The sequence below is a fragment of the Eurypyga helias genome, unplaced genomic scaffold, assembly GCF_000690775.1.
Source record: "Eurypyga helias isolate BGI_N326 unplaced genomic scaffold, ASM69077v1 scaffold5002, whole genome shotgun sequence".
Lineage (NCBI taxonomy): Eukaryota > Metazoa > Chordata > Aves > Eurypygiformes > Eurypygidae > Eurypyga > Eurypyga helias.
Window position 1 is genome coordinate 57,373 of NW_010233967.1, and position 11,594 is coordinate 68,966.

Sequence of the window (11,594 nt, forward strand, 5' to 3'; positions counted from 1 at the left end):
ATATAGGACTAGCAGCTTATTATTTATTAACTGATGAACTATCCAGATATCCCACAAAAACAATATACAAGAGTGTGTGACGAGCAAAGAAAAGTGCAATTTCCTTTACATGGGAAAAACTGAGAAAAATATAGACCAGGAAGGAAGAGAGGACAGCAGACCTGCTCTTTTCCAGAAGGGGGCTAAGAAATAGAAAGGATGGAGAAGGGCACTAGAGGTCAGTGTGCTTCTACTCCAGGGCCACAACAGAAAAGACGAGAGCACATCATTCCAAACTTAAGAGCTCAGGGAATTTCCTCTGCTTTGTATACAAGACACTGGCCCCAAAACACTTGGCTTGCCAGCAAAACATGTTATCTGGAGAAAGATTTTCTTAACCTCTAGAGAACTGTCTCATTGTGAGACAACAGGAAGATTATTTTTTTCCCCTAAAAAACCAAACCAAAACAAAAAGAAAATTAAAGAAAATGTTCTGACCTAAACAATCTGAACAATTACAGCATATGATTTTCTGAGTTTTCTATTGCTCACAGTTTCAACCAACCAATAAGAGTTGTGCAAATTAATGCTCTGGCATTTTCTTCAGCTCTTAAAAAAGAATGTTATGCAACGTGAAATAAGGTATTTACAGCACTGACATGCTTGCCAAGATTATCTCCTTCCGAGCGAGACATTACGTAAGGGAACATACTTAATGCACAAAGGGCAACTGCTCGCTCTATTGTTGCTTCCAAGTGTACCTCTTGCAGCTACAGTATCTCCAGATGAGACACTAAAAATCTTGAGGAGAGACAAAGAGCAAACCCAACCAACACCTGATTATCACGAAATAGAGCCATGAATATAGAAGCAGGTTATTGCAATATACTTACAACTTAGCAGAACAAAGCATTTGCTCTTTATATTTTGCTATCAGGTTCACCTGGCAAGATTTACTGAAGTTAACTCAATAGATACCTGGAGGTGTGTACGTTTCTACCGAAGAGTGCACAAGAACAGACCGTCTTTTTGAAGGCATGGGCATTTTTCGCTCTTTGTATTTTGCCAGTGCTGCTTGTACTGCTTCAGTGTGGACGTCTATATAGAAAAACAACAACAACAAAAAAAAATCAGGTTAAGAGATGAAGTTTAATCATTATTTCTTTCTAAAAAGACAGAAAGCATCAACACCTTCTTCTACAGCGCAGAACCAACGGCTGCATCACACCCTTATGGCTTTAATCCTGTGTAGCCTCGCCACTTAGCTTGCGGAAAGGAGCAGGTTCTCAGCACTCTTGGAGAGCAGAAAAGGTCCCACCTACAGTAACATGGTTTTAATTATGAAGCTGCGACAAGTCTATGAACCGTTTCTCCACCAAGAGTGTTTAGTAGGACTGAACACATACGCCTGCCTCCCACTCAAATTCAGCTCAGAAGCAATGGTTTCAAAAGTTAAGGGAGGATATAAGCAGGGTCAGGTTGACATATTTTCCTCATGAAATCAGCTCGAAAAGGCTTTGCAAGTATTATTTAGGAAGAACACCCTGAAAATCAACACTGAAGCGACGGACACCTAAGCACACTAGTTCTGAGCTATGATTTATTGTCCTTTTTTTGGGGACATTTCAACGCAGATACTGTAAATTGGCAACAGCATTGGACAACTCATCCTTCAAAATGCACAATAGGAAAAGAAGCGAAAAACGTATACTTGAAGTTCTCACAGAAGACTGCAAGTAAGATAAAACCAGAAAGAAAAGGCTAAACACACATGAAGAATTAGGGAGGAAACACACACTTGTTTTGCTCTCCTGAAAGCAAAAACTACCCTAATATACTCATGGGGTTTAACTCAACTTTTCTTATTTTTAAGCCAAAACTGAGATTGCAGAGGAATTTAGTGTTCAGTCAAGACCACGCTGCAGATAAAATTTAATGTATTCAAGTAATTCTAAATTGCCTTCAGCAGATTTTTCTCTTTGACACATATATGTCAACGGTGTCAAAAAGCTGAAACTATGGAGGAAGAAAATTCATGAGAAGTGAACAGATGTCAAGAAGTGAGGCAGACCAAAAATACACTGTAACTTATAACCTAAGGTTCAAACTCATGAAAAACAAGTACAGCATGTATACACTTACACACAGCTTCAAAGGGCCCAAAAGCAAGTGGTGTGATTATGCATTTGTCTTACCACACTTCTTTTATGTGGAAGCTGCTATACAAGAATTACAGAATGAAGCTGTCCCATTTGGAAAAAAAGTAAGATTTATTCTTTCATTAAGTATCCATCTCAGGCTACAAATACATAAAAGGTGATAAGCTTCTAAGTATGGAACTCAGACATGCGACATACATAACATTACACAACTTACATATATATAGAAAAAGTATGCCTCTACCCCATGCATACAGGGTTTAACTTTGATGATGACTATAGGTAAAGCTCCCTATCTTACCGTACCTTCTTTATTTTAAGTACAAAAAAAAAAAAAAAAAAAAAAACACCTGAACCTGCTTTTGTCATGCTCAGCATAAGGTTTAGGAAAAAAAAAAAAAAAAAAAAAAAAAAGCCCTGAACCTGCTTTGGTCATGCTCAGCATAAGGTTTTTTCCTCATTTATTTTAAATATGCTAAACAATTCCAGTTAACTTTGACAAAGCAAGAGACAGCTCAGGGGAAAGCTAATCAGTATATATTTTAACAAAAACCAGAAAAGATTTCTGAGCATCCCAGATAATAAAAGGCTACAAAGCAGCAAAGCCCAGCACTCCGAGGTGAACCCGTAGGAAACATCCTGGCACAAAACACTTGCCAAAAGCAGCTGTGTCTCAATACAGTGGATAAGCACCTGACACGTGGGGAACTACTGTTCAATTCTCCATTTCCAAAAGAGATCACAGATGCTGCCCATAAGCTCGGAAGCATGACCTCGCCAGAGGAGGCTTCACGCAGTGTATTTCTAACCACCTCTTCATGACAGATGACTCTCAGAACTTCTGCTCTTAAGTAAATCAGACAGAAATCCCCCTAGCTTAACCTGACATCTTTTCCTATGATAGATGAAAACTGTTCCATTTCCATATGTAAAAATCCCCCTGCTCCAAAGCATATTCACGCCATGTCCTTCAGGCATCCAACCTCTGGCCACACAGCACCGCTGACTGCAATACGGGGGTTCAAAGGGACACCACGGGAGAAGCACGTTAAAAGCCTAGGGCTGGGAAAGCACAGCCCCTTTATGAGAAACGTCAGAGAAATACAATCCACTCTTAACCCAGAATCAGGACGTTGTTTTTCTTAGTCACAGGTCCAAACAAGAAATGAACCGTTTCCTTCAGCCTGGCCACATGGATCAGAAAAATCAAAATACGGCCTGGGCGCATGGTCCCAGACACCTCCTCGGTCTTTGCAGTAACGATGCCACTTTTCAAGTCTGCAGCTCTCCCCTGGATGACCTGTTCTGTCCTGTATTTAAGACACATATATGCCAATATACTACACCACCTGTGTGTTCTTACAAGGCGTGAGTTTACGAGGTAGATGCTTGTCTCAAATCAGAACTTCTTGTGCAAATAACCTGTGAGGTTCAAGGACAAAGCTGTTAAGAGGGGGAAAAAAAATTAAAAACCATTCACTTCTTAAGCCTCTCTTTTTTGACACAAGATTTTTTTTTTTTTTTAATTTAAATACCAGTCACCCTGTTAGGTTTCACACCAGGGAGCTGTTAACTGTTTGTTTATGAACTAAAATTTCCTTTCCCTCTTCCTATGTCTCCCTGCCTACCATCCCCCCCCATCCAGGATACTGCTTTTTGTAGTCTTGGTTTCCTGATCTTTAGTTTTGGACTTTTTTTCCCCACCTTGTACATGTCCACTGCCGAACTTAGTTCTCATGGATACCTAGAAGCAAACCTCTTATCTTCACAAAACTCCGGAAAGTTTAAGCAGAACTCAACACACTTCTTGCTTTGCTGAGTTACTTACATGCACCAAGGACCTTACTGCTATCCATAAACTTGAGAATATCACTTAAACTCAAGGTTATTTTTGCAGCCTCTGAAGTTAGGGGCAAAATGCCAATTTTGCAGGACACATTTCCATAGCAGAACTTTCAGTCAAAGCCAAGCTGCATGCTTTTAAAAACAAGATGGTAACTATTAGATGCATTCACTTCAACCCTGCATATATATGTATATAGATTTTAGAAGATATTTTTATTTTCCATTAAAATCTGCTAGGAAGGAGAGGAATGCAACAAACGTCTTTTTTTTCCTCCAGAAAAGGTCTTCCAAAAGAGAAAACTAACAGACAGTATTTATAGCCTGCACATAAATTCGTCATTATTTAATGCTTCAGATAAAAAATGAAAGCATTCTTAGCCTAGTTGTATATTCAGGGAATGGAAAGGACTAGCTTGAGGCAAGGGTGCGTTGAGGTATTTTAACAGAGTGGAGTGGGACAGGTCATAACATCACACAGATTTGTGGTAGCAAGCATGGGAACTACTTGCTATTCCATTTCCAGAAGGCAAAAATCAGCACCACCTCCTCCTCTAGCCCTCCTACTCCCACCTCAAAACCCAGAAACGACGGGATTAAATGTTAAAAATGCAACCAGAGGACAGTCAGGATACATTTTTATTCAGTTTCATGTTTCATTTTTACAGCACTGATTTAACTTATTGGTTCCTTCTGTACTCATTAAGATCTATTTCCAGCCTGAAATTTTTCTTTTAGTATCTTGTCCTTGGATAACAACTGAGTAGGACCATCCTCCATCAGCCAAATGAAGGAAGTAATCAGCTTCAGTTCTCTGGAACACTTTGTTCCTAATTCTACGTTTCCTTTAAGAACTTTTCTACATTTATGCACATGATGAGACAGACTCTACTAAAAACAGCAAAAGGAATGGAATAGTTTTCAAGAAGCAGAACACTTAGGGTGCAAAAATTCAGAAATTAATATAAATTTAAGACTAATTGGATATTAGAATTTCAAAAGGAAGCTCTTACCATTGTTTACTATTAAATTCTTAAAAATGTACTGTGAAACTGATTTAACATGTAACAACTGTGGACTTCAGTTTTCTTCAGAGGATTAAACAGTCATTAAAATCAGATAAAATGAGATCTGTATTACATCATGTTTCTGAGAACAAGGAACACAAATGTTCAACAGTGAACACTGGAAGAGGTGAACAGCAAGTCCAGCATCCTATTAGCATGAAGATTGCATCCAGCAGTGAAAAAGCCCATACGCTGCCACCCGAAAGCAGAATAAAGTCTTGAAGAACATAGTTCTATGTATCTGCACCTTATTATTAAGCTGCAGACAACCATTAACAATTCATTATTGATACAAAACGTTTTTTCCTTCCTCCGCTGTAGTTAACCACATAATCTTAGCTCCATTTTATGTCCCTATTCTTATTTTCTTTCCTTTTACATGTCCTTAAAAAAGGATGAGGGAAAAAACCTAAGAAATAGTTTGAGGACTATAAATCACCTAAACACACCCTAAACCCTCCAACTATTAGAACAGCATTTTTTTTCCTGTTTGAAAAGGCTTTGCAAGTATCACTCCAGGAAAGTTGGTGGAGCACAGAGGATCAGTGCAGGATAAAGCTCTATGAAAGGAAACAAAAGACAGGGAAAAGAATGGGGAAAAATAAAAAGAACAAGGAAAAGGGGGGGAAGAAAAAAAAAGGAAAAAAAAGAACAAGGAAAAGGGAGGGAAGAAAAAAAAAAAAGGGCAGGGAGAGAGCTGCTGTGTATTTCACACTGCTGCAGAGTATCACCCCTGCACACTGAGCAGACTTGCTCCTCACTGGGAGCAGCTCCCCAAATGCCTCTCTGTATCCTGCTCAGGCAAGCTGGGAGAGCAGGCTGTATTTCACAGTATATCTCCAACAGGCTGAAGAACCGTCACCAGAAAAAGTGTAAGAGTGGAAAGAGACATGACAGCTGCCGGGAAAGCTTATTCAGACACCCTAAAGGCTCACCTGCTAACCCGTTTGTGTTCTTACCCAAAATCAGGCAGCAGTGGGACGGAGCAGAGAAGGCGGCACATTGCCTTTCCCCAGAAGGAAAAGCCATGAGCACGAGCCATCCATCCATCGCCAAGGGTGCTCTGCTTCGAGGCTATGGGGGTCTTGGTGCTTATCACTGTGTTTGCACAGTCCCTGCCTGTCTCTCTCACGTGGTCATCAGCCTTCAGCAGAATGAAAACCGAGTTAAAGCACCGTAATGTTACCCGCTGTTCTGAGAGCTCCTAGGTAATTTAGCAGCCTACAGCATTTATTAATGCTATTCACTGCTGGAAACTTTTCGGTAATATTTACTGCTTGAAGACAAAAATCTGTGGATGATAAAAATTACAGTCAATTTAAATGAACAAAAACTCTGGGAAACTATTTTAAAAAAATGTACTTACAGCTGGTAAGTGGAAGATTAATTGCATAAAAAGGAAAAATTGTTTTGCTTGCTTATTTTAAGTAATTTATGTTGATGGCTCTAAAATAACTGTAATTTCTCCAGAAAGAGATTCTGTTCTATGAAAAGTTGCATTCCACCCTCATCAGCTACTCTTGAAAAGGACACAGCAGAACTGACGAGATGCAAAGGAAGGAAAAAAAAGAAAAAAAGAAAGGCTGTAATGAAGTAAAAAAAGAAGAAAGAACACATCCTCGCCTGCTGCCGAAAGTCTAAAGAATAAGTAAAGGCATGCAGTTGATAGAAGCAGCAATGGTACCCAGAATTATAGCCTAAAGCTGTTTGTGCTTCACAACAGATAACAAGTTAACATTAAGTGAAATGAAAAAAAAGTCATGACATTTCAAGCTGGAGGTGGTGGGCATAGTTTCTTTAGGTAGAAGTTGCTCTTAGCATAGCTAGAATTTCTCAGATAACATGGGACTGGTGTTGTGAAGCAAAACTGTGACTCTTAATGCCAAACTATTGGGAAGAAGAAAGTGAAGCTGCTTCACAGTAACTGACGTTTTACATGACATCTTGTCAACATTCATATTCACGTTCTACATATACTTATATCTCACAGCATGAGCAGCCATGAAAAAGACCAGAAGAAGCATTTTCAGACTCAAATGAGTTAGATGATTCGACATCTACTAGAATCAGAGTAGTAATACCTTCAAAAAGTAATAACATGCAACAAACACCCTGCATTTTTCTCTCAGTCTCTCTCTACACTGAGATGAAGAAGAGAACCACTAATGTAATAAATCTGAAGAACTTTTCTAAAAATCAGAGAGAAAAAAAGGGAAAAGACACTGGCTTCTGAAAGCTGTATCTATATTACATTGCGTAGATGTAAGTTTAACCTAAATCAAGTCAAGCGAAACCAGCACTACCTGGTTTTGATATCACCTGAACACACTAAGCCTTGTCATATGTAATGGGAAAAAAAAAATTCCAATTACATGTGTTACAACTGAGAACTTTTCCCCCCTCCAAGAGTTTAAATTTCGAAGTGAAGAACACATTCCAGGCAAGAATTGTTCCTGAGTTAGTGGACCAGTGATGGGGAACTGCAGAAGGACAGGGCAGCCCACATGAAGCACTACCTAGTGTTTTGGCACTGGCCGGTGATAAGTACCAGAAATAACCCAAAACCTCTACACATCAAGCTTCCTCTGAATAACTGTCCACTGGCAGGATTGCCTGAACACTTGGGGTCATCCAAAAACACTCATTTTGAGATGTAAAAATATCAGCTAAGCTCTAGACTGATGAGACTGTCAGCGATGATGAGCGATGAGACTGACTTCAGAGTCACTCAAACTCGACGTAAAGAATTTTAAAATCAACGAGGCCATAAAAATACTAACTCTAGGAAAAAAGGACGCCACATCTATCCATAAGGATGCCAGCTGAACTTGTTAATACCCACCCACTTCTACATGTCTTGCACTGTAAGACTAATAAACCCTATGCCAAACTTACACCACACATGCTTCTGGTTTTGATGGTCTGCTTTTTCAAGTATCCTCGGTGCAAATTAAATAGGACATCTGAGGCTCTAAGACAGGAAAGCTGTCTGTGTACACAGCATATTGTCGTAGACTCCTAGCTCCCCAGGCTAATGGTTCCCAAGTATTCCCTGTTGTAGTTGTGCTCTTTTTGCTCTTATTTCTGTTGGTTTAACAACATTAAATGCTACTTCAAATGAATTAATTTTTATCAGCTTTATAACTCTGCTTGTAGTTTATCTGGAATCTACTTGGTCACACAGTAGCTTGGAAATCACGGCTGCAATTCAACCACTTATCTGTGGGTTTTTTGGGTATATGTTCAACAGTACAATTATATTGACAGTATGTTTGAAAAACAAAAATAAATTTAAATGACCAATTTGTACATACTCCTAATGTATTACTTAAATGTAATCTTCCCTGAAATTCAGAAGTTCCTTCTTTGTGCAGCTGAGTACATGCATCCTTCCCAGGATGTCCATACATATCCTCAAAATATTTAAGAGGTCTCATTCATCCCTGAATTATTCGTAAGAAACCCACAGAGGCACATCAGCTCCTTTTCTGGAGCAAGGTTTTAGATGTCAGCAGTGCAAGTGCGATGCAGTAGCCAGTGTGCCCAAGCAGTTGCAAAGTCTGGTGATGCAAGACCAGCAACGTATTAAGGATGCACAGTGCATGTCATTACTTGCACTTCTGATCCTCAAACCCAAGACATATAATTATCCTGGAAAACAAACAGAAAAATTTCCAGTGAGAAGTCCAAAGGTATTCAGGAGAGAAAAGCTTCCTAACACCTGCCTTTTCTCACTATTGTGACAGGGAATTTCACATGAAAACAGTGTACTTCAACCACCTGAATAGTAACAATGGAAACAGGATGTGATGAGGATATTGGTATTTTCACAGAAGTTTCCAAAACAGGTTTGTCACAGTGGTGTCCATTTAAAATTAAGTAGAATATCCATTGTGACATTTCCCTTTTTTGTGCACTTGCTTTAAACCAGGAAATATTTCAGAGTGAGCTACAGTAAATATGATAATCCTGACCTTCCTCAAACAAAAAATCCTACCAACTAAGCAAGCAAAAAAAAACCCCAAAAAACACAAACCCAAAAGCCACATGCTCTAATCTTCTACATGTTTAAATAACTGTTCTACAGGTTGGAAACCCAATCAGCAAACAAGAGAAAACTGTTAAGCACGGTGTAAAATTCACAATAAGAAAAACTTCAGAAGGCATGCCTACAATTTCTTTCCCTCTTACCATTTCCTCCATTCCCGATTCAAAAAAAACCACTCAAAAATATTCATTAGCTCCTCCCTTCTTCCAAAGCACTTCTGTTTCTTTAGGTGTAGGTACTACTCTATCGGTGCAGTTTTCCTCTTACGACACCTGATGTTTTAGCTACATTTCTTTTCCTTACCAGATCGGAAGCGCTCATCCCTGGAGTTGGTAGAACGGGATTTCTGCTGTTTAGACACAGCAGCGGTAGCTTGCGAAGATCCTGGGACTCTGTTCTCTGCTTGCAGGGATGGATCCACACCTGAAAGAGTTGTATTTCAGTACGAATTCAGGTTCGCAAATAAAACACCTGCTTCCCACGTCTACGTTCCTGTATCACCCCGACACCTACTTACAGGTTCAACTGAAGCCCTAAGCCTACACCTTTAAAAAAGATCCTCATCTTCCAACTGCATTTTAAATTATTTAAACTAAAATCTCGCTTGACCTCATATGCATTTCACATAGAAAGCAAGAAACACTTCTGAGTAACGGAAAAACTCCTTTGCTCCTTGCAGGAATTGAACCGTTTGTTGTTGGGTGTCACATGCCAGATCCATGCGGTTGGTGGAGGGAGCAGAGGGAACCATCCCCCTCCCGGCTTGCGGCTAGACCTCAAGAGAAATGCTGCAGAGGTGCTTACAGCTACACACTGGACTTGGAGATCCCCAAGATGACACCTTTGCAAGTGCAATAGCCACTACATACCAAGTACAACAGATGTAAAATTACAATGCAGTTGGAAGGGCTTTTTCCTATGAACCTACCATAATGTTATGCTCCTATGTGGCTATAAGGCTTAGTGTTGTGTTCAACCGTAAACCGTCCTCAGCCACACAGGATTCGCTGCACCAAGTCTGCTATATTTCTAGCCCTTCACCATGCTGGGCTGAGTATATCTTTCCTTTTACTCTTTCCTTCCCTCAAAGAGGTTCAGCTTTCCTACCCGCCCTCAAGTCTTGCTGGTACAAGAAACGACATCTTCAAAATGCAGATATTGACAGAAATCAGCTTTCACTGAACACGTCACTTGAGGAATCCAGCCAGTTCTCTTCCAAGTAAAGCTAGCTCTGTAACAAGCAAGGATTCCTCCTTTTCTGCGGGGTTTGTGTTCCCTCCCCTTCCCCGCAAGTGTGCACCGAGAAAGAAATTGATAATTAATTATTAATAAATCTAGCAGTTCTAACAGATTTTTATCTAGACCTTTGGGTAAGATGTGGTCTTCACATCTGAAGTGCAAGTTTTCAAATAGTAATTGCATAAATATACCAGTTGTCCCTCAACTAATCAAAACAAGCTTTCAAATACCCTCCTTTAAATAAAATATCCTCAGAAAAAGTTTTTGTCATCTTCCTGACTGGATCCGTTGCTATACATCAGCTTTCTTGGGTATCTGCTAACACCACCAGGTGAACACGCCCAATAATCCCTTTTCCATCCCCATTTGCAGCTGAGAGTTAACCCCTCTGGATGGTGAGAAGGCAGCCTTGAGTTAGCCACAGGTTCAGGGAGGGGGTGTGGGGGTAAAAAATATAAACCTAAAGCAAGAGAAAAGGAAGGACCATTTATTAAACCACAGAGATTAGGTTTTAAAAATTAATCCAAGTCCAGAGAAACGCTCCTGTCTTTTACAGTTTGCTATACAGAAAGAACAAACACATTCTCACCTAAGGGAACCTTCCTACTCTCCAAAAGCAAAGCTTTTGAAGTAGATGACAGGCTAAGTAACATCAAATGCATTTCCCAGTAGGGGAAATGAGACAGGCCAGTAAAGGAACTGACGTGTCCTCAGCGGAGAGCAGGGGAACATGGAGCCGAGTCAGCACAGGATGTTCCAACGCTAAACCCTATGAAGAGCTAATGCTCCCTCAAACACTTCAGTAGGCTCCTCTTACGGAAAGAAAAGCAAGTGCAGCCTACCAACTGAACAGAACCAGCATATCTGATACTTGAAGACTGGTGAAAATGCTGGAGAACTGTATTTTCTCTCTCATGTAAAAAAGTTTTACATAACCACAAGTCGGGAGTCCAGCGAGATTTGGTGATCCTGCAAACAGTAAAATACAAATCCCTATTTTAAATTAACAAAAACTGAGGCAAGTCGTCTCCTCAAAGCTTAAGCCAAAGAAGAGCAGATGCAAACAGATAACGTGATAATTAGGAGGGTGAAGAAGAGCACAGGACAAGCAGATAAACTCCCTAAAACAGACCGCCCGTTTATGAACTACTCCGACAACAGCATGAGGGAGATCAACGTGCCAAACATCAGGCCAATTTTGTGTGATCTTGTCACAAAAGAGCAGGAGGCTTTGGGATTTTTTTGGTGCCTTTCTTTCCC

General features: G+C 40.0%; 1 protein-coding gene across 1 annotated transcript in view; it reads right to left on the bottom strand.

Moving 5' to 3' along the window:
- The window catches only part of DIP2A (DIP2 disco-interacting protein 2 homolog A (Drosophila)), a gene marked incomplete at its 5' end in the record, with an annotated part of 77,789 nt that overhangs the window by 55,466 nt on the left and 10,729 nt on the right, over positions 1–11,594 (bottom strand). Inside the window, 2 exons of the mRNA XM_010161878.1 lie at positions 958–1,077; positions 9,399–9,518. Of these exons, the coding sequence (XP_010160180.1) occupies positions 958–1,077; positions 9,399–9,518 (240 nt within the window). The remainder of the gene's footprint in view (positions 1–957; positions 1,078–9,398; positions 9,519–11,594) is intronic.